The sequence below is a fragment of the Mchenga conophoros genome, linkage group LG19 (genome assembly GCF_057382185.1).
Source record: "Mchenga conophoros isolate Kocher_MC1m ecotype Shallow Benthic linkage group LG19, M_conophoros_male_GT1.1, whole genome shotgun sequence".
In the NCBI taxonomy this organism is placed as follows: Eukaryota; Metazoa; Chordata; class Actinopteri; order Cichliformes; family Cichlidae; genus Mchenga; species Mchenga conophoros.
Window position 1 is genome coordinate 30,983,656 of NC_140544.1, and position 26,538 is coordinate 31,010,193.

The window sequence follows — 26,538 nt, forward strand, 5'->3', positions numbered from 1 at the left end:
TTCATATATCTGCTCGATTTATCAAGACATCACATATTTGCAAAAGTGCTCCAATGTTTTCGGAGACGTCTGTTACCCTCCAGATCAATAGCTAGCCGGGGGTTCAAGGCTCACTGGAGCCGGCGAGAACAGCGGACTCCCGGCACATCGCTTTCAGATCCCCCGCGGTCTTTTACTACTCAGGTTAAACATGTAACTAAGTCACTCAGATAAATTAAAAATGTTATTGTTTGGCTTTTTTCAGTGTTTTATTTGTTCCTGAGTAAATCGGTTCAGCTGAGATTACAGCTAAATAAACGTCAAACAGAAAACTGATTAACAGAAGTGTGAGATGGTCGAGAATTTACTCCAATGTCAAGTTATATGTTAGCGAGTGAGGAGCAGACGGCTGAGTTTATTAAACTCGGTGTTCGGAGGATGCTGCCTATGAATTGGGACATAGCTACTGTCTTATCTAAGAGAGGCAAAACAGTTAGCTAGTAGATGAGCACCTACTTGAAATGTTATTGAGCAGTATTAATCTTACCACTTTATCCACACAAATATGACCTAAAATTAAAATTGAATCTCTATGTGTTTAGTACAATGACCTTAATTAATATTATGTAAACCACAGAGTATCAAACAACACTTTAATTCCACCACAATATGGGTAGATATGAAAAAACGAATAAACCAAAATAGGTGTTGACAGTAAGAGGAGAAATATTGAATGGGTTAAGCTAATCAGGGTAAAATAGTCTTCTACCTGTCCAGTGTGCTCTGTCTCATCCTTGTTGATGAGGTACATCAGGAAAAACCTTTATAAGAAAAACGAGAACAAAGAAAAAAATATTAAAGGGGAATCGCAGTCTTGTATCTAAGCCCATCACCACAGCTGAAGCACAGAGCAGGGACATGAGAAGCTTTTCTGTGACACATTTGATTTTTGCAACACTAATCACATAAATGTCAAACTCTCCGTCACTGGGTGTCACAGTTCCCGATGCTAGTGTCTAAGTAAAGTTACACCACCTCGTCTCTATCGCAGAATCACCTGCTGTTCCCCAAATCAAGCGTAAATGGCAATGAGCCGCTGTATCTCTATGGGCATCGCAGCATGCCAAATCATAATGAATACTGAATGAGAGCATGCTATCACAAACCTATTTTCCAATAAAGTTCATGGCATTAAATAGTAATGAAGCAACATAATGAGGTCGCTCTGATATCCTCCGGCCAGCTGACTGTGAGAGCAAATGGACTGAGACTTTCTATTGTTACTGGTATTATTCAGAAACACCGGCTAAGCGGTGCGTGTGAGGGAAACACAGGCAGGATACCTGAAGGGATCTAGTGTTCTGGATCAATGCTGCTACTAGTGACTTTGGTGTTTATGCTGCAGTAACGTGCTAAAGCCATCAATCATGTGGTTAAATTACAGAAAAGCGTTGACACGAATGGTAAAAGATTACTGCAATGATTACAAAACAAAAAAACATTAAAAACACTGCTGATCAAAAGGATACTCACAGATAGTTGGCCAAATTGTGCTCTTGTAAGGTGTGGGTCTCAAAGCCGTGGGGGGTTGTGTCGAAGTAATCGTTCCCGATCCCACAGATGAAACATTTGGTCTGAGGACAGAAAATGAAAATTAGAAGGCACGCTTCCTTCTTCTTTTTCTGTGCTTCATTGATGAACTACAGTAAACAAGAGTTTGCCTAAAGCAACACCAGATTGGACATATTTTACAATATTAAGGTCAAGTTACTCATCACGCTCAGTCCCACTCAGCCTATGAACAACAGAAGCTCTGCAGGGACCTTTTAGTCTGAGAAAATAACACAGTTATTTATTATTGACAGTTTCATTAAGGGTTATCTGCCCTTTCTTAGGCGACAAGGTTATGCATCAACAAGTATGCTTCCAAAATTCGGCTTAATATTTATATTCCCACATGCACGTTGATCTTCACTTGCCTGTCACAGTGACTGTTTAAATACTCAAGAGAGATGGGGAGCTCACAAAAATGTGTCACATCTCTGAAACTCAACACGTGATCAAATAGGGGGGTTAGGGGGTACAATTTCCATAAAGTAACCCAGACAAAGTAAAATATTAATGAAAAAAAAGAGACAAGTACACGAGACGAGACACAAGAGTCCACTAATAAGGCCGTAATCTCCAGAAGATCTACATTAAATCTATTCGTACATGAAAGGTGGACGTGAGCGCGATTATGCCGTCTAATGGTTAGGGAGGTGCTGTTATGAAGGGTCGAGCTGAGTGTTCAACTGTCTCGCTATTTCGAAGCAACTTTCCAGATATGAGGTTGGCCCATCATAAACTATACCCGGTTTCAGATGGTAAAGAGTGTAATCATTTGCAAAAATGAACATCATGTTGTTTTCAGCAGTCTGTGAAACAAACAGTTGCTCACCAAGAGAGTATTAACTGAGGTCATAGAACAAGAGAGCCGAGCGCTGTTACTGTGGAGTCTCATCCAGTCTTCTTTTTTAACAGTTGCCCCCTGATGGCCCTTAAGCCTGTAGCGAGACATGCATAAATATTTCTTCGAGTGATGGATATTACCTGTCGCTACATCGAATGAAGATAAACTTTATTGCTGCCCTTTTGTGATAAATATGAGTTCTCATGTTATTTGTCCTGGACTGTACAGAGCCACAAAACTGTGGAATGATGTGACACGTTTGTTTCGAGCTTGCATACCCCTCAGGAAGCATCGATAGAACTTCAGGCACTATGCTTCCTGCTTCACCGCTTCTGCTGCTGTTGATTGGCTGCACCAGCTGCTCTGTAACAGTAGCCTTGGCCCCGATGTTACTAGGCAACAGACAGTTCACCTCCTAAAGAAGTTTCTGAAGAACCATGTGACTGAAGATGTAAAGGGATGCTGGGGAACAGAGGACCTGGAGGACAACAATGTGATGCACGGGTTTCCCTCCACTTTTCTATCCCCTGACCCTCAGACTCCAGATCCATAAAAAAGAGACCTTCAAAGAGGAGGTTCAGAAGGAGGAGGCAGGAGACGGAGAACCAGGAAAATGTAGAATTTGCACTCCAAACACAGCAGGAAGGCAACAATCAGCCAACAGAAGAGCAGCAGAAACAGAGACGAGAGCTGACAGTGGGATGAGCAGGAGATCTGGAAGGACATCACGCTGACCCACCATCAGAGGATTCTGGATGTTCCGTCTCTTGAAGAGGTTTTAGACCATCGTTACGTGAATCCACAGAACATCATCCACAACATGACCAAAGTCAACAAACACGGAGTGGCCACACTGGACGACTTCTACAATGGCTTCACTTCACAGACCTATAAGCTAAGTCCATCTTTTATATGATTTACACTCCTGCCACTTCCTTCAGTGCTGCAAGTTATGATGATCTGTCCTCTCACCTCCATGTCCTCTTTGACCTGCTCCTGTTGGTCTCTTAACTCTCCAAAGGCATCAATGATCAAACCTGCAACCATAAAGGAACTGCTGTGAGCATGACATACATACCCTAAGCATAAAGACTGTAATATTTAAATGGATATATGTTGTGGGTTCGTCTAATTACTGATAAATAAGGTTGAAATTGGGATTTTTTTTATGTACCCTGGATGATGGCCAAGAGGATGACAATAACAAAGAAGAAGAACGTGATGTCGAACAGGATGCGGTAGAGCTCATAGGGGTCACCAGCTGGGTCCTCGATCTCATCCCCTATCCCGCCTCCTGCTCTTACTCCAACATACATGTGGAATAGGTAGCACTGCAGGAACACAGGTGGAGGTCTAATTGAAATCTGAGGCTGAGCATTAAGTCGTGGCTTATTTTAAGCAGCGAGCCCAAATCTGTTCCTTAAAAAAGAAAGCGTAACTCCAGTTTACCGTCATCATGTCGTCGCACTTCATGTCCGGCTCATCCTCATCCTCACTCTTGTTGTAAAACTTCCTGAAGAAGTTGAAGGCCACCACAGTGTAGAGATAGACCACAACAGCTAGCAGGCCCACTGTCAGCACCAGCTACAGAGACACATGAAATCTGCATTCACAGACTCGCTCTTTTTTTGCTATTTATGTATTTCTTTTAGACACACAATGGATGCAGCAGGGGCAGAGCTGCTGGCTTCCATTTGTTTTCTATAAAAAAATTGCAACAAAATTAGATCAGCAAGAGAGGAGTGAGTAGAGAGAAGGGGAAAAGTTCAAACGCGTGGAAACGAAGAGAAAGTTTAGTGCAATAAGAAAACTCACATGAGTTATTTATTTATAGTAAATACAAAAAAAGAGTCTATTATTTCACATATAATAAAAAATGGATTCAGCTACAGCTCAGCCGGTTGTAAACCTGAAAGGCAACAACGCCGTAAAGCGCATTTAGATTGACAGCGTGATTGATCAGCCCACAGACGGCTGAGTCTGGGAGATGTCGCTGATTCCTTGTGGCCTTGCCATTTTGGTGCATTTCCGCCCTTGGAGACTGAGGTGACATTAAATTCTGATTTGTCCCTCTGGTCAGTTAACATGGGAATTATTGGAAGAACTGGCAATCCAAAGTGGGATTTAAATTAAGCCATGTGAGCCATTTGAACTCAAATGTCAAAGGATGCTGAGAACATTCCAATTATCTCACACGACACATACAGGATCTGCTAGATGACACATTTGTGATTCATGTCACCTGCATATTAGCTGCCAACAAGCGAGATCATTTTTCTCAGAACCTGATGAACCAAATTAGACCTAAATGGTCAATTAGATCAGTTAAATGACAAGAGAAACTGCCTAATAAAAAGATCATATTTGTTAATATGTTGGCTTTAACCTATTATAAAACCAAGCCTGGGTCTTTTAGCGCTTAAAGTAGCTTTTTGTGGGTGGCTGTAGCTCAGGTGGCAGAGCAGGTCAGCCACTAATCAGAAGGTCGGTGGTTCAATCCCAGGCTGCACCCTGGCTGCATGCCAAATATCCTTGGGCAAGATACTAACCCCGTGTTTGCCTACTGGTGGTGGTCAGAGAGCCCGGTGGCGCCAGTGTCCGGCAGCCTCGCCTCTGTCAGTGCGCCCCAGGGCAGCTGTGGCTACAATGTAGCTGCCATCACCAGTGTGTGAATGTGTGTGTGAATGGGTGGATGACTGAATGTAGTGTAAAGCGCTTTGGGGTCCTATGGACTAGAAAAGCGCTATACAAATGCAGACCATTTACCATTTTTTAAGGACATAAATACATAATATTTAAATAACTGTGTTAACATTTAAAGCAACATTAAAATGATTTCAACTGAAATCTGTTTTGGGCGTGCAGAAAGCAGAATTTAGCACATTTTGAATGGCATACTTCAAATGCCATCACTGCAAACTGTGATCAAAAAATGTGTTTCACCACCAGCTCTGCAGTGACCCCTGCTGTTCAATAGAAGAGCTGTATGTGTTTCCTCCTCACCTGCTTGCCATTGTGCGTGACAGATGAAAGGATGGTGCGGAGAGTCTTGAAGCCCATGGCAATGTCCAGCAGATGGGCGGCAAAGAAGAAGTTGTTGTAGTGACCCAGGATGGACATGGTGGTGTACCAAACTAGATACAAGAATGACTGGTGGAGAAACAAAATGGATCAGAAGCCGTTCGCCCTGCTATAAAATCCTCCATCAACCTCCTCAGCTGTCAAATAATGTAAACCACCATCAATAAAACTACAAAACAAAGCAATTAATCATCCAAACTTATTTTTAAACTTACATTATCTGTAAACACAACCCCCATTTTCCAGACATGGTACTTTGTATCGATTGAGCTCAACCTGGCAACAGAGAAAAGTTGATATGAAGGGCTCGTATTTTCTGTTTGACCTCTATTTTTACTCCAAGCAGCCCTGGGCTGTCTGCTTTTTATCAGCCCAATCTCTCACCATGACACCAGTGAAGCCTCCTTGGCAACAGTTTCCTCTGTAGGGTTGAAATCCAGGGCACTCTTGTCCAACCCCAGCAGCTCTGCTATCCTCTCTGCTCCGTAAAGGTCTCCATACTTTTTTATCACCTACAAACAGAAGCCGCGCGGAAATATATAAGAGACACGGCAGCTGACATTTAGTAAGTGTAACCAGATTCCATTTATAGCTTGTGTGCACAGCAGATTAAACTTAAATTACATGAGCTACTTACTTTGCGCTTGACAAATTTATCCCAGTAGTTGTTGGGAAAGGAGCTGATAAAAAAACAAAAACAGAATTAAACGTCTGTTTGCACAAGATTATGATTCGTCGTTTGATAAAAGGCAGACTCACGGAGTGTTGATGACCAGTCTGTCCCACTGTCCTTTAATGTCGTCATCAGACGGCTGCTCGGTGATGTAGAGGCCTGCAAACTCCAACTTCCTTGCTATCTCCTTCTCCCGCTTGAACACTACCAAAGGCACCTTGAACACACGAGAAATCGGGCTGCATCACTGAGACAGTGTGTGTGTGTGTGTGTGTGTGTGTGCACGTGAGTGCATGGGTTAACAATGAACAAGTGTACTGAAATATAAAATGTACATATACCCAAACAAGATATTTGAAGTTACTTGATTTTTTTAATGCTCCACATGTGTGCAGTTTTATTTTTGCACCTACAATGCTTAACAAATTCATTAGACCACCTTAAAAAACTGTGCATACCTTCAGGTAGTAGTATCCCACTACACACAGGAAAGATATGATGGTGTGTAGTATTGCCAGACAGCGAAGTGTTGGTGCCATGTAACCTGTGCTCTCCTGCAAGACGAAATACTCAAGCGCTCCCTCGTCTTCCTCCTCCCCAGCTCTGCCTCGACCCTTCCAGGGGTCTTCATCATCCGAGTAATCACCAGTCACCTAAAAGGTGACGACACCAAATTTGACACCCAGCTTACAAAACAGCGGGACCCTAAGGTGAGTATATAAAGTGGTAGTTTAGCTCCAAACTTACTTTGTAGAAGAGAAGAATAAAGTTGATAGCAAAGGCAACAAAAAGTGCCAAGAAGCGGAGATTGTAGAAATTTCTTGCCAGGTAGTTCTGTGAAAAGGTAATCGTGATCATCATCTTTGTTTTTATGTCTAACAAGTTTGTATTTGTGCTTAATGTAACAGTTGTGATCTTAAAACTGCAGTGAGGAAAACATCTGACCAGCATCTTAGTCTGGTAGACTTCCAAGCCGGCGAAGAAGCTCGCCATGAAAGCCTCCGGTGCCTCTTTCTTCAAGCCGAGCCTTTTCTTCGGGGCTTTCTTCTCCTCCACTGACAGCTCTGGAGGAGCTTCGTCTCTAGTCTTGTCGTGGTCCTTCTTCTCACCATCTTCTGAACTGCAAGCATAAATTATACATTAGTGTTGTGTTCATAGACACAGATGTATACTTAATATGGAGAAACAAAATGTGGATACTAAGCAAAGGGACAAGCACAGGAGTAAGCATGGATACGATAACTGCTATTTATGTGAAACTAATCTAACACAATCCTCAAATAAACATATGCAAGTGGTAATGTAGGTAACAATGAACAAGTTACACTCACTCTCCCTTCTCTGTATCAGATCTGTAGTCTCCGTTCACAGCCCTCGTCTTTGCAGCCATCTGGAATCAGCAGATTACTTTAACATTCAGGTTCTACTAATAAGGGTGTGTTCTTCTTCTATTTTCTGAACAAAATCACTAACCTGTGCCTTCTTCTGCTTGACTGCACTGGCTATTGACGGGGCATCTCCCACCACCACCTCAGACACATCCCCCAAACCTGGCTCGGCCCCGTGCTTGCCCTCCTTCTTCGGCTGTATGTTGAGTAGCTCAGCCATCAGATCTGCCTCTGCTGCTTCCCCTTGAGCCATCTGACCCAACTCAGCCAACGCTGACGCTTCGCTTGCCTCCATCTTTTCTGTTTCTAACACGTCTCCATGGATCCCGAACTGAGTGGGGTCAGGCATGTTTCCCAAAATATCTGTAACCTTCATGTTCTTAGCCCCTTCAACGAGGCCACCCCCAAACATCGTGGTCCACAAGATGTGGAAGAATCCCCAAATTAGGCTGTAAACAAAGTGAAAGAGGCCTGTGATGATCATCCAAAAGAAGGAGAAGAAGCCCCGCACCATCTCCTTCACACTCATCTTCCTGAATTTCCTGAATTGCCGCCGCATGCTTTTAAGAGTAAGCAGCTGGCGGAAGTGACACAAGCTCTTTTTCATGGAGATGCATGCGATTGTAAATGCCGAGGAAGACTCCATCATCGCGCTCTCCTCGTCTTCCTCTTCCTGGTTCTCCATCATGGTCTGGATGTCATCCTCTTCTTCCTCCGGGCGCTCAACGGGGTCTGGCTCTGAAATCTGAGAGGCCAGCTGCATCTCGAAGATCGTGTCCTCGCAGAAGTTTACAAACAGCTCCATCTTCTCGCTCTCTCCGCCCTCGTTGACCACGTCAAAGATGAACTGCCGCTTCGACTCTTTCACCTGAGGCTTCTCCCATTGCGTGCGACTCGACTGGCTGATCTCGAAGTACACTCTCTCGATGCGCTTGGCTCCGCCCATGATCTCAATGCGGCCCAAGTAAGGCTCGAAGTAGCTGAGGACGCTTTCGGCCAGGTCCAGGAAAGTTGAGAGGCGGGCATCGTGAGGCATGTGCTCTGAAAGATTGGTTAGCAACACGGCGACGTTAAAGCCGATGTCTTTTGCCGGTTCGTGAAACCTCTCAACAAACTGCTCGTAGTTGAACATGTCGTTCTCGTCAGCCTCGGCGCAGGAGAGAAGAAACTCAATCTCAGACTGAGAATACTGCTTCTGGTTCTCCATGGACTTCTGGAAATCCTTCTTTGAGATGACGCCTTTGCTCTCGGGGTCGTACTCCTTGAAACTGTCCGAAGTAGTCAAGTCCTTCAACTTGAGGAACATGTCGAAAAATTTCAGGATCATCTCCACGTTACTGGAAGATTCCACCAAGGTGTCCACCATCTGTTTGCCGATAGTTCCATTCACAACATTACCTGTGAGACAATAAAGCGGTAAATTTTATCAGTAAACTCATTAAAAAAAACACTTCCCCATGCAGATCAGACTAATCTGCTCTGCTACACATTTGATTATATCAGGCAAATAAATCCGATTTATGAAAGTACCAGCATACAAAGCTTATATAACGTTATTAAAAACAAAAAAACCACCTTCAAGTAGCGAGAGCATCATGACGACCATGTCCTTCTGCAGGTCCAGCAGCTCCTTTAGTAATTCAATCTGACTGGAGTCCTGTTAGAAAAAAGACAGAAAGTCATAGTACAATATGTCACACAGACCACTGATAGTCTAACTGTAAGGGTACAGCCAGGCTCTTTAATATCCCTGTGATGCAGAGAGAGTTGGAGAGATCAAGGCTTTAATATTGTAGGGACCTCAAATGGCCCCTGCTGTGGCTCAGAAGGTCCTTCTAGGTAACATCGATCCATCACAACCAGGGTTTATGTTATTTTGCTGTCTAGGAACAGATGGCGAGGTCAGGCTGACTCGTTTAATGTCTCTATGGGCTTTGTATTCAATGTGCCATAAATCTGAAGCGTACTTTGATGCACCTGTGCTCTTCTTCATCCTGGCTGCTGCTGTCAGACCCAGCCCCTTTGTGACGACCACGAGATAAGATTAGGTGGGTGGATTTCATCCCACTCCTGGCTTATTGGACATATCAATGATGGAGTCATATATCATGTAGCTGAGGTGAACAACATGTGTAATTGTACTGGAGTTGCTTCTGATTATCAATGAGCCTGGAGAGACCTCTAGTGGCAACGAATAAAACACCAGGGGCTGTTCACATTTTCACATCTGTACAAGCCGTTATTTCAAATCTTTACTTAAGTAACAACTATTAACTATAGCTAAGCAGGCATGTATTAAAACAAGCAGCCCATTTTCTTTTAAAAAACTGTCACTTGACTTAATGTAGTTGTACAAGCAGGTGGTTGACCTTATACATATGCTAGTTTATTTACACTGCCATCCCTTTGGTTCCTATTATTTTTAGATCTACATTTCTGTGCAAAAGTCTTGAGGAACGCTTCCTTTCATGATTTTTTTAGGGAAATGGGAAACAGGTACAGTAGTTTCCTGAAACATGACTGAAAAACATTAAGCATTAACATAAAAAAACCCCACTGAACATGGTTAGGTATAAGAACGCGACAGCAAATGAGTAAAAAAGAGAAATTTTCAAAGACTACTCTAAGGAACAGCGGCTCAGTGGAAGCCAAATAGAAAGAAACAATACTTTGGCGTAGTACATACAAATACAGGCCATACCATAGTACTCTATATGCTGCTAAAATGGAGAAAAACAATCCTCTCAGTTAAAGATAAAAAGGCCATTACACCATATATTTTGTTAAGTGGAGTCAATTTAAGGCAAATCATTTATAATAGGATTAAATCTTAATCAGCAAAGTACCAGCTTTCCAATGTGAAGCAGAAATCCTTCACAGTGAAAGTAAAGATGAGCAAAACACAAGTAAACAGTTTAGTCAACACAGAATGAAACAACTCAAGCAAGTGTTTAAGTTAGTTTAAGTTAAGGCACATCTGCGTCACTGCAGACAAACACATACCTGAGATAACTTCATCTGCATATTGGCAAAAACATGCAAGAAGCCCACCACAGCGTCCCACAGCCTGCTGTGAGCCAGACTCTGCTGATTCCCTATACACGGACCCTGGAGCACATAAAACAGAGACGAAAAGAGACGCTCAGACGATGACAAGCAGCCTTTCTCGTCACTAAAGCGCCGAAAGACCGTTAAGATATTGTAATGAACATTTTAAGCAGCTTTTACTGTGGAGAGTTGTGATTATGTACCTGTATATACTCTGTTAAAGAGTTGAACACCTGTTTGGCCACTGCTAGTGCTCTGGAGAAGTTCCTCTGACCGGCCTCATCAATGACATCCTTGCCAGAGTAGTACCAGTAGAAATCACTAATAGATTCCTAAAAGAGAAAGCACTAAAATTAATAGCATATCTACTTTATTGAAATTTAAAGCTCTGGATGTAACAATGTGATACCTGCAGTCTTAGTAGGTAGTCCACAGTACTAATGATTATGTTGACTGTAGTTGTGTTCCCTGTCTGCGTCCTTAGGAAGTTTTGAAAATCTAAAACAGAAGATAAAAAAGATTAAACACCAATTTCCTGCAGATAGATACTATAGGAATTTATTTTCTAGTCATTTCTATGCAGCTTGAGGCAGCATGGCTTTAATATTGGCTTATGGGAAAGCATCCACCTACCATTGTTATGTCCCTCGCAGAGAAGCTGCAGAAACCTAAAAAGATCCTTAGTGAATTCATCATTCTGCAGTACCTTGGAACCTGAGGACGGGAAATAAGATTAGCTGTCCTCCTCAGTGACAGGAAGGTCAAGCACCCATCATTTTAATGTCTGCACAGGCATCAGAGCTTGTTGCACATCCTCATAAAGCTGCTGTTTAGTTGTCAGACGGCATCAAATTATGTGCACTATATTGACGGTTCGGAACACACACGCATACGAGGTATAGTGCATCATCTCACAAGTCAAAATAAGGCTTATAATAGGAACCAAACTGAGCCTTGTTGTTTAATACCAGCAAATCTTTGTTGTTTAGTACAAACAAAGCTTTGGGAGATTTATTGCTTAATACACGCTGGTTAGTATGATCAAAAAAGGAAAAAAAAGGAGGGGTGGGGTCCAAAAATAACAAGCATTAATTTTGCTTAAAAGAAGAAGTGGAAAGATCTGAGTCAGTTTGGGGCAGCTGACTGTAAACAATCTATCCAGATGTCAAAGGATGCATGCATGCGTTCCTCCAAGTCCAGATTAAAGAAGGTGGTTATTTTGCATTCAGAATGAGGGAAGGGGGGGAAGTGGGGGAGGGCTGGTAGAGGATGAGTAGAGGGATGAGGGAGTTGAACTGGAGGCAATCAACATGTCAGCATTTCATAGAATGAGTAGAATCTAAACCGTGTATTTACCCCGCTCACTCACGTTGACTGCGACCGATGACATAAAAACATGATCAGAAGAAAACAAACAAACAAACAAAACAGAAGCAGACATAAGCAAAGGAGAAGACATTTAGAGTCAATCAGAAGAAGTAGGAACAGGAGAGTGATAGGGCTGTAGATATATCTTTACATACTCACACTGACATGCAGTACCAAGTCTTAAAAAGAGTACAGTCTGCTTATTGGGCCGGTGTTTAGGACCAAACTAGCAGTTACCATCACTTATGCCTGAGCTTATGAGGTGAAAATGAGCTGGGATATGTATGGTTAAAGCATATTTATATACTGTATGCAACCCATCGGTTTAAATAAAGACCTCTGATTATAAAAAGTGAGCTTTTATGCAAACTGAGTGTTCTTAAGTTGCAGACGAGGCTCAGACAGGACTTAGACATACAGTAGCACATGTTTGCCTGCATGATGATGTGACAACGTAACACAAAGGACCCACGTGATATGGAGATGTACAACAACAAACTAAAGAGCAGTTTTTTTTTTCCAAGCTAACCTTGTGGCTGTCATTTTAAGAAAAACAGCAAAATGAGACTAAGTAGGACACTACACGTTACAATACCGGTTGTTTGCTAAGAGACATCGTCCACGATGGAGTGAGGAAGAAGATAAAGGTCAATCTGCTGCACAAATAAAGCTGCAAATTTGTACATTTCTACACATTGCCAATTTGCAAATATGCCGTCTGTTGCTTTTCCTATTAAGGTGATTAAAAGTCTCCAAGAAAGGGGACGAGAAGAATTGGAACACTAAAACTGTGTTTTAGTCACTTACTTGATCCCTCTTCAGTTACCATACCCAGACCTTCAGCTTTGTTTTGCCTTTCAAAAGCATTCAAGTCCAGGACGCTGCCAAAAGAGAAAAACGATTTAAGTAACCTGAATTTCTGGAAAATGAACCGATTGGCATAACTTTATGACCACTTGTATAATACTGTTTGACGGCCCCGACCCATTGAGGCATGGACTCCTCTGGACCCCTGAAGTTGTGTTGTGGCATCGAACAACAAGATGTTAGCAACAGATCCTTTAAGTCCTGTAAAGTGCAAGGTGGGACCTCTATGGATTGGACTTGATTGTCCATAACATCCCACAGATGCTGCATAGCAGTGAGGAGATCAGAGGTGAAGTCCACACTTCAAACTCGTTGTTGTTCTCCTCAAACTATTCCTGAACCAATTTTCCATTATTATCCTGTGAAAGAGGCCACAGCCTTCAAGGAATATCATTTCAATGAGTGTATATGGTCTGAAACAATGCTTAGGTAGGTGGTGCATGTCAAAGTAACATCCACATGGATGGCAGGGCCTAAGGTTTCCCAGCAGAAATGATCCCAAAGGCTTAGCATCTTCACATAGTGCATCCTGATGTCAGGTGTTCCCCAGTTAATCACACGCATGCATCCGGCCCATCCACGTGTCCTGGTCATAGGAGCAAGCCACCTTCTTCCATTGCTTCATGGTCCATTTCTGACACTCACGTGTCCATTGTTGGCACTTTTCGCAGTTTGCATCCTGACTGGTCTGTAGCTATGCCAAAGCACAGGTAACAAACTGTGATGCTCTGTGTATTCTGACACCTTTATTTCAGAATCATCATGAACTTTTCTGGCAATTTGCTCTACAGTAGCTCATCCTGACCACACAAGCCAGCCATAGTCTCCCACATGCATCAGTGACCCTGTTGCTAGTTCACCACTGTTCCCTCCTTGTATCACTTTTGATAGATACTGACCACTGCAGACTGGGAACACCCACAAGAGCTGCAGTTTTGGAGATTCTCATTTGTCAAAGCATCACAGTTTGGCCTTTATCAAACTTGCACAAATCCTTACACTCGCCCATTTTTCCTGCTAACACATCCTCTCAGGACAAAATCTTCTCTAATATATCTCCCCCATTAACAGGTACCATGATAAAGAGAATCAGTGTTATTCACGTCACCTGTCAGTGGTCATAATGTTATAGCTGATTGATAACAATTTACCGCTGTGGGAAAGTAAAGCAGAACGGTCAAAATGGATGTTAAAAAAATGGCTAGTTCTGAGTCAGGAAAACTAGATAACTGTTTGAACTGCAACTGCAATAAAAAGCAAGTTTACTGTGTATTAATCCCTCATCGCTCCAGTACCTGCATGACATCATGAGTCCGGACAAGCTTTTAAAGAAGCCAACATCTCTTTTTTCCTTGAGATAATCCAGCATTTTCTGCATGAAAGGAAAAGTACAGTCAGGCTAAAAGATGAAGCTGTTAACTGCAGAGACTAGACGTGAAGAGCACCGTGTTACCTGTTGAACCAGGATGTTCCCTCCATTGAGAATGGAGATGCCCAGCTTGAGCGTGACAGTTACCGTAGCACCCAGTCGACCTGATGATCATAGATGACCGTTGATCTAAATACATAGACTGCAGGAAGGCAGACAGGTCAGGCATTTGATTTCTTACCTTTGCTGGCGCTGATCATTTGAAGCACCATCTCCGCAGCCCCTCTGTCATGAAGTCTGGCCTGCTGATACAGCATCTTTTGCTTCTCCATTTCCTTTTCCTGTAGGACATTATGACATGCACCACTTCTGAATATGATTGAAAACAGAAAAAAAGTTTAATCTTGAACAACATTCCCTCAAATATTTAGAGCACCTCAAATGTTTTCTCTTTTCCTTCCTCTTCTTCGCCTTCAGCACAACTCTGGGAAGAAAAAAACGACTATCAGAGCTGCATGTTTCTGCTAAGAAGCTGACAAGAGCAATTTAATGAGATTCAATGAGATACCTTTGCCATCATATCTGCATAGGCAATATACAAGGGATCCTCTTCCAGAGAACTAACAAAGAAGAGAGATAAATATCTCTTTATTGAACCTTGTATATTTCACATCTCTACTGTAAATCTGTACATAATAAGTGGCAGTGATCGCATTTATAGCCACTGCAGCAAATAAACCAGAGAAACACTGAAAAGCTGCTTCGGTTTTCTTCATAGTGTAAAATATGACGATGGTTTAGCTTATTGCTCTCTGTAGCAGCTGAGAAGCATGCCAAAACAATTATGTAGCACAGATGGAGCAACCTGTGTTAGTGCCAGGTGGCCAGGTGTGTGAGAGTATATTTACCTGCATTCAGTCAGAGCGTTATGGCTGAAATGCAGAATGAGCTGGTGAAGAGGGTCTGGCTGCTTTCTCACCTCCTCCTCCTCCTCTTCCTCCACTTTAGGCTGTATTTTCTGGACACAGCCACATGAGTCAGGCTAACGTTTAACCCAACAAATGTGTATCACAACACTATTTTACAAGTTCATGTCAAAGGGGACCTATTATGCTCATTCCCAGAGTCACATGATTAGCACAACATCCTATTATCTCTGGATCTTGGTGGATCCCTTCAGGTCATCGTCTTGCTGCCCCTGACAAACTAAAGGTTTGAACAGCAGGTGGGTGAGAGAAGAATTTGAAGCCTAAGCTTTTGGCTCACATGGATTACCTGCACATCTCCAGAGCTGATTATTTGAAACTTTGGCTACGTTTAATATGAGAAATCTCTATCTCATACATACATATGGTGGAAAAACATAATAGGTCCAACTGTTAACTCCTATGGGAGAAAAAGACATGCACAAAACATGCATGCAAATGCAACAAACACACACACGCTGGTACAAGCGCACACAAATACACACACACACACGATTGATGGTGTTAAGCAGCGTTAAAGGTGAGTGGAGTTAAGCATGACTCTCCACAAGCCCAGTTTTCCCTCATATATAACCATTTTATAATTATTTTACTTACTGGAACAATTGGTTTTTTAAATGTTTTTATAAATACGTGCGTCTGATTGGCTGAATCTTGACATTCTTCATCTATTGCACTGTAACTTCATCAGTAATATAAAGATACAGTAAGACATTGATACGAATATGCTAAGAAGAAAGTTTATAGTTTAAATCTTTATAAATTCAAAAAGTTTCTTTTTTAATAAACAAACACAGCCTAGTTTGTTCCAATATGCCGCATGTAATATATCGCATGTCTAACAGTAAGCTGCTGTCCTGATTGTGGAGCTTAATGGAAATGAAAGTCCAGGAAAGAATCTGAACTTTCATCAACTTTAAATGGAAGTCAAAGCATCCTGACAGGATGCTTTCTTGCCTCTGCTTGGATGGGCCACAGTGATCAAACTACTTTGCTGGCTCTGACATCAGCAGTGATGTCATGCTTACCACAAATGGGCCTAGCTGTAAACCACTTTGCGGATGACTGAAGAGAGTGGTGTGAGCTACGCGCCGCTTCCCGCAGCACATGGGTGCCGACATAAGGGCACCGAAGGGACAGCACAAGTACTTACTGCAAGGTCCTGCACTAGTTTCTCTTCAAAAGAGTACTCTTCTGTTTCTATCCATATTCTCTGATAGGCCAGGAGGAAGAGGTTAATAGAGCGATGCCTAGGGAGGGGTAAGAATAGAGAAGCCTGGGTTAAAGATGAGCAGAGCAAAGGACGGAAGAAGTTGGAGAGAAGGATGGTAGAAGTCCCTTCAGGAGAGGTTAATATCAGTTAGTTTAGAGCACTGATCTAACAGGCCACCTGTGAGGAAATCTTGACTTTTTTTGTTGTTTTTTGTTTCCTTTTGTTTATTTCTGGCCTAAATCTGGAGATAATGTATTCCCACATTACATTTTTTTTCTTCTCACACAGGCAGAGTAATGAAAAAATTTGAGGCCAGCTCAAGTTTGATTCGCCTCGAGTCAGACGCCATCACACAGCTACAAGTGTCGGATGTTAGTTTGTAGCTTCCACTCCGAATGACTTGAAGCCAACTGCTTCTGTCTGTGAACACAGCAGCGTCTGGAGAGCCTTACCTAAGAGGTGTCGAAAGAGTAGCATCATTGTTCTCATCTGAGTCAGCCAAGAAATAAAAATGGCAAAAATTCAAACTACTTGAACAATTCTTTACAATGTGGCTCGTTAAATTGTTGCACATACATGGACCAGTGGAAAAAGGAAAGCTAAAATGTGGCAGAAATCATGCCTCTGGGGGGAGGGGAGAGCGAGGGTTAGCAGGCCACATAGTAACAGCATTAGATCAGCGCTACGTTACCGTCAGCATTGAGAGCAGACTGTCACGGTCTGCGTTCTCGTGCATAATCTCCAGCCAAATGTGCCGGTAGGAATTCAGGAAGTAATTGTTATTTTTGTGCCTAAGGGGACGACGTACAATAGAATGTGACACTGAGGAGAGAATAGAGACTGAACAGAGACACAATAGAGAAAAATGACATCTGAATGTGTCAAACTTTGGAAGAGCTGCCATCACACACTTCCCCCTAACCCAAATCTATTAATCTGAAGAAAAACAATCATTGCTCCCGTACTGCAAATACTAACTAGTAATTATTTGCTATGCTGCAGCATATTTCACTGTCAATAACTCTGAATAAATGAGTCATGCTGTCAGGCAGGCGGGTGGCATCGTCTGAGAACATATTGAGGACGGCCACCCTGAGGTTGGGCCTCGTAATTGTTTTCCTCCTTACTGTAGCACCCTGCCCGACTTCCTGTGATTGAGTTACAGAGCAGCAGGGCGTGAAATTGCTTGTGTCCCTTTTTTTAAAAATGTTTTTATTTACTCTTTGATAACAGCTATAGGCGAGACATTTGTCCTACAAACCGAGGGGAGGCTACGCATTAACGCAGGGTCAGCGAGAGCGAGTCAGACAGAAGAAGGAGAAAGTGTGATGGCAGAGTGCGTGGATGCCCTTTCTGCAGCATTTTCCTATCTGTTACCGGTACCACGGAAAGGTCTGTGCTACCCTCTGCTGGAGCGTCACCTTGGTTTCATCATTACAAAGCTGCTTCAAATGTTCGGAGACCTGGAGACAACGATGGGAGGTTTAAACAATGTCGGTTTAACTGTTACGCCGCAGTCATACCTCGGCAGATTGTAAAGCGGAGCCATTCGGAAGCAGGCGACAACGGCGCGCTTCCTCTGCTTGGACAGCAACTTCTGCCATACACATTTTTTGGATCTCAGCGGTTGTTCCACCTAATGAGGGGAGAGAAACTGAGGGGTAAGATTTTTCTATAACGCACTCAAATGGCATTCTCTACCGAGAGAGCCAGAGGAAAACACACACACACACACACACACACACACACACACACACACACACACACACACACACACACACTCACACCAGCTTAGAACTTTTGATCAGACACATAATTGGTTTCTCAGTGTATTCTGCTGACTCATCCTAAACCTGGCTGTTTGTAATGGAAAGGACACGGCACAGCAGAGTGGGAGTCAGAAATGGTAAAGTGGCCAGGTGCAATTTTACTCTCCAGGATTTGTCACCCATGTAAGATTTTTTTGGGGACAACAGAGGGAGAACAATCTCGGCACAAAGAACAAAAGCATATCTAAAGTGTATTCCTGTTCCAAGCAGTGTATTTGAAATAATTGCAAATTTTGGAAGCAGACAGTCGTGCACCTTTAATCCCGCAACTTTACCACCAGGCTACATACGACTAATACTTCTAATACTTCTAATAAAATTACACACCTCATATTGTTTCTGTAGAAATGTTAGAGCCTGACCTGCTCCAAGTTAAAGACGGCAGCAGAGATCCTCTGGATACGATCCACCACCTTCTCAGGGTCTGAAAGCCCCTCAGTCCTCATCACTATGTCCTTGTACAGGTTGAGCTGCCACCTCACGGCAGGGTCATCAGACTACGAGTATGTTTAAGAAGAGCAAGTCAGACGCAGAGGAATATACTAAAGCTAGCATCTACTCACAGATATGAACCTCGTTTCGACTTGCTCACCTTTTCACGAAGGTGCAGGTTCTGCCGAATGTGGTCTTTAACTTCATCATCTGTATCTTTCTGTTATTCAACGAGGGAAAGAAAACCTTGGACAATGCTTCATATCAAAGCTCTTCAAATCGTTTCACAGTAATTGTTGCTTCTGCCGAGGAGGTTGTGTTTTTGCATGCATGTGTTTCACTCGACAGCTCAAAAAAGTTAGCAGGGGTCATGTTAACAATAAGAATCTACTGTGAAAGTGTGTAAATCACTTATTCGTGTCCAATTATATACAGTATGTGACAGACGGTTTCTCACCATGAGGTAGCGTGTCTTAGCCAGAGAGATGAGCTCCTGATCTCCCGGGGTGCACATGTTAAGACCGATAGGCAGCATCTTCTTCAGGGCGGCTACAATCAGTGAGGTTTGGATGGAGTAGAACTCACCTCGCCGCTTCTTGTGCTTCCTCTCCTGATCTTGTCCCCCAGACTGTGAATTCACAGTGTTAATCTTAGACCACACACACTAGAAAATAAAAGCCAACAGCTCTCCGCATTTAATATGTTTAGTCTTTAAAAGGTGGAGCACACTATTTTCTTTTTGCTGAGACTAATGCTACACCCAAAACAATTCCCCTCTACATTTACACTGATACCTTAACAGTATTTTGTGCCACAGTGGGAGCATTCACACTGTGCTTGAGCAAAAGCCAGAGGCGACTGAAGCGTTTACTTTTTCAGCCTTGGCAAAAATCTGTGACTGGACTAAATCATGGGTGCTACTGAAGCATTAAGAATGGAGTCTCACACCTCAGTTGAAAAGCAGGCTGAGCCAAACTGGAGATGCTGGCTCTGAGAGAACGCTAATCTCCATACTAACATAGATATATAGTCTGACACGCACACGCACAGTGTTATCACACATCGACAAAAATATAAATAGTATGGGCTAAACACACCGGAGGATCACAATCCATCAACAGCAAACACACCACAAGACTTTCTACACACGGGCTGGGCTTCATTACTCTAGATGAGACACGTTTCACCCACACGGCAATGAGGAATGACCAAAGTGTCCACGTCAAACGAGGTGATGAATGGAGGCCACAAATAATTGGGTGACATAATGTATAACTGCACTGCAGACTATATAGCACAGGGGCTCAAGCTATTGGCTTTTCTGCTTGGCGACTAGAGCATGTAAGCCAATAAGCTGGCAGGTAAACAGCTCATGCACTGCATCACTCTACCTTTTCCTTAAAGGACTGTTTGAGACAGAGAGAGAGACAGAGAGGGAAAGACAGATAGAAGAAAAAGGACGAGAGGGCAATTAATGGAAGCGCACGGTCGTCGCATGGACGTGCACTGCAATGAAAACCATTTGTTTGCCTTTAAACATCTAAAGCAGGCAGACAAGAAATAAAACGCGCTAACCCCTGTAATGCTTACAGGGCCTGAAAATATGAAGAAATATTTGTTTAGTGAGGGATGAATGTTAGTTTCCTCAAGTTATTGCAACAAGCAAGTACATTCATACACATGTGCCTAACACACACACACACACACACACACACACACACACACACACACACACAAGTCCATTTTAACATTCAGTTCTATTCAACTTCAATCAGTTTTTGTTATATGGCACCAAATCACAACAACAGTCCCCCCAACAATCAGATCCTTGGCACTTGGCGAGGGTGGGGAGGAAAAACTCCCTTTTAACAGGAAGAAACCTCCAGCAGAACCAGGCTCAGGGAGGGGCAGCAGGTTTGGGTCAATATAGTCTTGTTATTGGCAACAAGGTTTTCTGCTGTACTCCTCCCACTTGTGACTTTGAACTGTGTGTTTGCGTATTTACACATGTAGTTCCACTGCATGTAACATGTTAACATATGAGCACATGTACGCAAAAATGAATCTGTTAACACGGCTGATGTTAACATGTATCATCCTACTGATCCTACTTACGTCTGCTCTTTTTTACCTGCGTCTCTGAAACACAGACATAATATTTTTTCCTCCGCGCCGTGATTGGTGAACGCACCGATGAGTAGTAACAGAGCGTTAATCGACTGAACTGTCAATTCAAGAACAAGTGGATAGTTTATTGAAACCTACCTTGGACATCTTGGTTTTATTATCTCCAGTCAAGAATGAAAGGTTGTTGATTTCATTCTGGACCACAAAGTTTTGTTCTTCTCTTTTGAAATTCTGAGTGAAAAAAAAAGATTATAAATATGTATTATTGGTCATAGAGATTCTCTGACCTTTCTTAATATAATTCAATTCAATTTTATTTCTATAGCACTAAACCACAACAACAATCTCCTCAAGGTGCTTTAAACTGTAAGGTAAAGACCCTAAATAATAGTGATAAAAACCCAACAGCTTGCTGCTTCTGATGTTTTATTTTGAAAATTCTTTTCTTAAATATTTGTACCTGCTTGGTATTTTTTCTAATTTGTATTTCAGGTGAACTGGTGTTCATAATTTCTCTGAGGGGTCCTCCCCATAGGGTTTAATAAAGTTCTATTCTATTCAATGAGACGACCTACTATGAGCAAGCACTTTGGCAACAGTAGGAAGGAAAAACTCCCTTTTAACAGGAAGAAACCTCGAACAGAACCAGCTCAGAGAGGGGCGGGGCCATCTGCCATGAACGGTTGGGGGTGAGGGGTGGGAGACGGGACAAAAGACACGATATAACATGTAATAAATCAGAACATTTACATGTGACTTGCACCAAAGGATAAATATCTCTGCGACCATCCTGAAGAGGTCGTTGGAGTCTGAATCTGGTTCTTTCAGCCACCTTGACCTGCAGTGGCACAGACAGATGATTACACTTTAAACCAACTTTAAAATGCATCTTTAAAATAACCCCACGAGTTACTGCTCAGCAAGCTGACCTGTTGTTGTCCACATAACGAATGAGCATAGGGTAAAACGCGTACAGGTCCCTGCAGAGTACGGCAAACTCGTCCAGGATGAGCAGCTCGGCCTCCTGAGTGTCTCCTTTACAGTCGGCCTTGAGGAGCTCTTCCTCAGCCACCACTTTCACTGTCTTCTTCTTTAGTTTCTCCAGCGTGGGCAGGAAGTGGCTCTTCAGCAGGTCTGCACGGGCCTTGCTGATGATGGGCTGTACGTACACTGAACGGTGAAAGGCAGAAAAAAATGTATATTTGATTTTTTAATGTAAGCTTTGTAGATATAATGTTTACCACGATTAAATTCAAATTTAGCATGCAAACATCTGCATAGCTAAAAATTATGGTAAATATATTTCCCCGTTTTCTTAATCATTCCTCATGACTCAGTCATTTAGTGTTTCCAGCATTCACAGATCCACACCTGCAATTCTCTTCATCCACGAGGCCTCATCGATGCCCAGGTTGTTGTTGAGGATCTTGAGGATGTTGCCGAGAATCAGACTGAGGTGCTCCGAGGTGACTGTGGTACAGCAGATGCTTCCTCCGCTGGCCGGCTGGTTTTCAGGACCCCTTTCCCACCAGTAGGACAGATAGTTACACAGCATGGGCAGCACCACCTCAATCACATGGGGCATCTCTGTGTACCGCGCTCCAGACTCTGCCATGTCATTGATGTCCTTCATGAGGCGGTCCAGCCGTGGCATGCCAGGACACATTTCTTCCACTGAGTCTTGTATTCCTAGAGCTAAAACACAACAGGGGCTGATATTTGAAGATTTAATTCACACCAGCACATTTAGGATTTCTTCTTTCGAACATCAGTAATGAACACCCCACAACATCATCACTATCCATCTGCTGGGCATCATTCATATCAATAAGATGCTTGTTAGACAATAAGAGAAGATGACATAAAAAGAGACAAAAAAGGGGTATTTGCAATTTTATCAAATCTTGTGTCGCATGATTGTGATAATTAAGGCGATTCATAAATCCTAATGTTTGAGAGCAAAAAGAGGTCATGATGATAAATGCTTGAATTTAGAATCTCTTTTATTTTGAAATAATTACATATGACTCACTGGCTCGTTCTCTGGCGCTCTTCGTATTAAAAACTGAGCAGGGGTTGTACGGGTTGAGCTGCGGCTCTAGGAAGGCAACAGGCAAGGCGCCGGCCAGAGTTGCCAGACACTGACCGAGAGCTGGCAGCTGTCTGAGGGACGCAAAGAGAGTTTAATTAAAGGTCAGCATGTTTCTTTATTGGAGCTTTTATCAGTGAATACAACATTTAACCTTAGGATACCTTTCTACGTAGATGTTTTTCCCAGTGCCCAGAGCATAGAGGCTGGTCAGGATTCGATAGCAGGACACTTGGACGTCATCCACTAGGAAAATAGAACGATTAGAATTCAGCTGGAGGAAGTAAATTTGACATCTGTAAATGAATTTGGATTATCTCACGTCTACGTTTTGCGTGTTCCTGTTCAGTTTCGTGTTCATTTCCCATGTCATCGTTTTCATAGTTAGCTTAACTTTTCCCAGTTTAGGTTTTAGTTTAGTCCCGCCCTTGTTTTGCTTTGCTGTGTGTTTTCTATTTTTGGTTTTCAGCCTAATAAACAACTCGCTTTTCAGTACTCTTCATTTCCTGTTCTCCCAAGTCTGCTTTTGGGTCCACACTGCAAACACACCGGCTGCCCAGCCGTGACAACACCAAGACATGCCAAGTTTTCAGCAATTAGATCTTTGGTGCAAAAAATATAATTTTATGTCTACAAAACTGTGTCTGTTTCTGCATTTTTTGTAGAGTCAGCTAAAAGAAATGCGAAGAAAATGTGTGTGGTAACAAAGTGCCTAAAGATTTGAAATTGGTAAACATTCCTGCAAATGGCCAAGTATAAAGACTGGAGTGATAATAGTGGAAAAACAGCATCCAAAGGAAAACTTTGAATAATCTTCAGAAATACTGAAACTATCAAGACAACAAAAAATTCTAAGAATGTCCGACTCCTTAAAAGCAAAATATATAGAAATGTGAGGTGACTTTTGCATAGTACTATATGTTACAAATACTCGCTCCAAGGTTATACACAGCCCGGTTCACATGACTGAGCATGTCTCTGGAGCAGAATGAGTGAAATGTGACCTGAGGTACTAACCAGAGTCAGAGCAAAAAGTACTTCATTACATAAAATTTAAAGTGAAGCTAAACTGATATGATATTCTAATGGACTGTGAAAAACCTCTACAAAGATAAAATCATGAATTACAATAAACTTAACACTGACATTTGACTATTTTTTCCTTCCTTTGCAACCTCTCAAACAACACGTTTGATCATTCCTTTGCTGTCAGGACTCACGGAGCAGGTCGACTCCAAAGTGGTGTTGAGTAATGTGTTCAAACAGAGCAGTTAGGATGGGAAGCAGAGCTACGGTGGTGTAGTTGATATTCTGCGACACTCCTTTCATCTGCGAGCGGGAGTGGGTGAACTTCCCCAGCTTCAGGTTCTCGAACGTTTTCTCCAGATCCTCTGCGCCGTTCTCGAAGAACGTCCTCAGCCCCACCCTCACCTGCTCGGAGCCCGACTTCATCACTGTCCTGTTAGGGTGAACGAGAGCGTGATGAACAACTGAAACCGAATGAGGAGAAACACAAGGGGGGACAGATTGGCATGCAAAGGACGACGTTGTTTACCCACGGTGGAGCGCGCTCACAAACGCAATTATTCCACTCTCAGAGCACGTGAAGGCTTTAGTCATGAAATATGAGGTGTGAGTATCGACCCGACTGCCCTCGCACTCAAACATGAATGATTTATTTAATAAACTAAGGAGAATATTTAAGTCCAAGGTGAGCATGCCTGTTATAGACCTAAGAAAAACGGCACAGCACTCGGTGCATTAAGATGATTAGTGTGTCTGTTTTGAGCATTTCACAGTTCGTAACATTGGCAAATGAATTGCCTATTGTTAAGCTTTAACGTATCCCAGAAGGAAGGAGAAATGAAAGACGGAGTCTGTGGGCATCTTCTGCACAAACAGGGCGCAATAACATGTTGCAAATTTAGCCTCATTATGTGTACGCTGCATTAGGAAACAGTGCACTGCCTCTAAAGAACACTGTGAGCCTTGGGCAACATGTGCTGCATGAAATTTGTGTTGCTTATTTAAATGGCAAAGGAGGCTCTTTGTTAATGCCAGTGCCTCCCATAAGACTCCCGAATTAAAACTGTTTAAAAGACAAATATACGCCTCTCGAGGGCTCAGCAGAGGTTAGATTTGCTTTTCAGTGCCTCTCAAACCAATTATTGTTTAAGCACAACTGAGATAACATTTAAAATCTTCTGTTTTTCAGAGTTTAACAGGCAAATATTTACAAAAAATATCATGATGAAACCTTCCTGTGTCGATTATTCAGAGCGAGAGATTTATGTATTTATTTTTGTGTTTGCAAATTGGCTTTTTTTGTATCCAAATGTGCTCTAATCTGAATGCATTCCAGGATGTGAATATTCAGTGAAGCTGGGTTCAAAAACGTTTTGGGGATGTTGTTTTTACATTTGGGAATCTACTTTTCCAGAAATAAAATGTTCTAGCCAGGAGCCAGGAAAAAAGAGAAAATATCTTTGTCTTTGGGAATAAAATGCTCTACATATCAGGCTTTTAATTAAAGCACAAATAAGGTTTGGAGTATGAGGAAGAAAACATATCAAATCATAACTTTTCAGACATTACTATTGGAAACATGTGCTTAACATGGTCATTATTGTTGTTTTATGTGTCTTATAGTCAAAATGAAATGATGTATTTTGGTATTTCCCACTAGTCTTAAAAGTGCAAGTTATGGTACAAAAAGTGACTAACAAATGAAAAAACATAAACTTGGAAATGGCTAAATTGATCTCCTTTAATTTTTAAAGTTAGCACCAAAATTTGCACCAACCTGGTATCGAGTGTGTGTGCCAGGATATGCAGACAGCTGACCATGGTGGTGGAGTCACTCCCTACGAAACACCAAGAACACATAAGCCATCATCATGATGTGGATACACGCTCGTTTCTTTCTTGTCTTAGAATGATTCATTCGTCTGTATTGAGCCTCTCAGATTAACACAACATTCAAGAAGCCCCCTTAGCTGGATGTGCAGTCAAAACAATTTCCATTTGATTCATGTGACAGCAATACAGACTCAAAGCTACTGAATATTGTCTGATTTTGCTTCTTTTAGCTTGTTAAAATGTATCCAGGTTCACTTATAGGATAGTAACAAGTATAGCACAGGAGACATTTATCTGATCACTGCACTAGAAGTAGCAAGACACTGGCTGTTGTCCCCAGAGGACAATTTGTCAGATGACAGCTCAGTTTCCAGACTATATCCATTTATAAAATGAATATAATGTTTAACATAAAGAATTTTTAAGAGGATGAAAATATAAATATAACTAAACATCAAAGACTTAGAATATGCATAATTACTTATAGAGTTCCAACATAGTGAAATAAAGACTCGCTTTACTCCCACTCTAGAGCCAGCAGCCAATTAGATTTTCTTGCATTTCAAATCCATGTGCCATGTCTGATGCATGGCGCCAGGCAGAGAGTCTGGCACCAGCAGCTGCTGAAACAGCTCCTCTTCTTGCATATGTTATGGAATTATAGTAACTTTGGGTCAGCACATAAACTAAGTTAGCGACATAGCTACAAAAAAAAGATGCTAGGCAAAGTCAGGCTGGCTGCTTCTAATATTTATATTGAGCTAAAGTGGTGTCATAT

General features: G+C 42.3%; 1 protein-coding gene across 8 annotated transcripts in view; it reads right to left on the reverse strand.

Moving 5' to 3' along the window:
* LOC146552644 (ryanodine receptor 3) overlaps positions 1-26,538 on the reverse strand; it is a 108,241-nt gene that overhangs the window by 1,549 nt on the left and 80,154 nt on the right. For 3 of the 8 annotated variants that reach the window (XM_085257334.1, XM_085257335.1, XM_085257332.1), the window contains 41 exons: positions 25,705-25,765; positions 24,122-24,360; positions 23,066-23,147; positions 22,845-22,975; positions 22,184-22,507; positions 21,742-21,982; positions 21,563-21,650; positions 20,951-21,043; positions 19,143-19,313; positions 18,846-18,905; positions 18,616-18,750; positions 17,948-18,060; positions 16,365-16,461; positions 15,134-15,243; positions 14,794-14,845; positions 14,662-14,709; positions 14,467-14,566; positions 14,310-14,389; positions 14,152-14,228; positions 12,797-12,870; positions 11,978-11,995; positions 11,255-11,335; positions 11,031-11,119; positions 10,825-10,953; positions 10,577-10,681; positions 9,149-9,230; positions 7,659-8,971; positions 7,517-7,575; positions 7,131-7,305; positions 6,933-7,019; positions 6,644-6,838; positions 6,272-6,402; positions 6,150-6,192; positions 5,897-6,024; positions 5,728-5,788; positions 5,435-5,581; positions 3,881-4,015; positions 3,606-3,762; positions 3,404-3,468; positions 1,513-1,613; positions 749-800 (listed from right to left, as the gene is read on the reverse strand). In XM_085257334.1, the coding sequence (XP_085113460.1) occupies positions 749-800; positions 1,513-1,613; positions 3,404-3,468; positions 3,606-3,762; positions 3,881-4,015; positions 5,435-5,581; positions 5,728-5,788; positions 5,897-6,024; positions 6,150-6,192; positions 6,272-6,402; positions 6,644-6,838; positions 6,933-7,019; positions 7,131-7,305; positions 7,517-7,575; positions 7,659-8,971; positions 9,149-9,230; positions 10,577-10,681; positions 10,825-10,953; positions 11,031-11,119; positions 11,255-11,335; positions 11,978-11,995; positions 12,797-12,870; positions 14,152-14,228; positions 14,310-14,389; positions 14,467-14,566; positions 14,662-14,709; positions 14,794-14,845; positions 15,134-15,243; positions 16,365-16,461; positions 17,948-18,060; positions 18,616-18,750; positions 18,846-18,905; positions 19,143-19,313; positions 20,951-21,043; positions 21,563-21,650; positions 21,742-21,982; positions 22,184-22,507; positions 22,845-22,975; positions 23,066-23,147; positions 24,122-24,360; positions 25,705-25,765 (5,729 nt within the window). Of the gene's footprint in view, positions 1-748; positions 801-1,512; positions 1,614-3,403; positions 3,469-3,605; positions 3,763-3,880; positions 4,016-5,434; positions 5,582-5,727; positions 5,789-5,896; positions 6,025-6,149; positions 6,193-6,271; positions 6,403-6,643; positions 6,839-6,932; positions 7,020-7,130; positions 7,306-7,516; positions 7,576-7,658; positions 8,972-9,148; positions 9,231-10,576; positions 10,682-10,824; positions 10,954-11,030; positions 11,120-11,254; positions 11,336-11,977; positions 11,996-12,796; positions 12,871-14,151; positions 14,229-14,309; positions 14,390-14,466; positions 14,567-14,661; positions 14,710-14,793; positions 14,846-15,133; positions 15,244-16,364; positions 16,462-17,115; positions 17,216-17,947; positions 18,061-18,615; positions 18,751-18,845; positions 18,906-19,142; positions 19,314-20,076; positions 20,092-20,950; positions 21,044-21,562; positions 21,651-21,741; positions 21,983-22,183; positions 22,508-22,844; positions 22,976-23,065; positions 23,148-24,121; positions 24,361-25,704; positions 25,766-26,538 lie in introns of all 8 variants that reach the window. The other 5 variants (XM_085257331.1, XM_085257329.1, XM_085257330.1 and 2 more) reach the window with 4 other exon arrangements.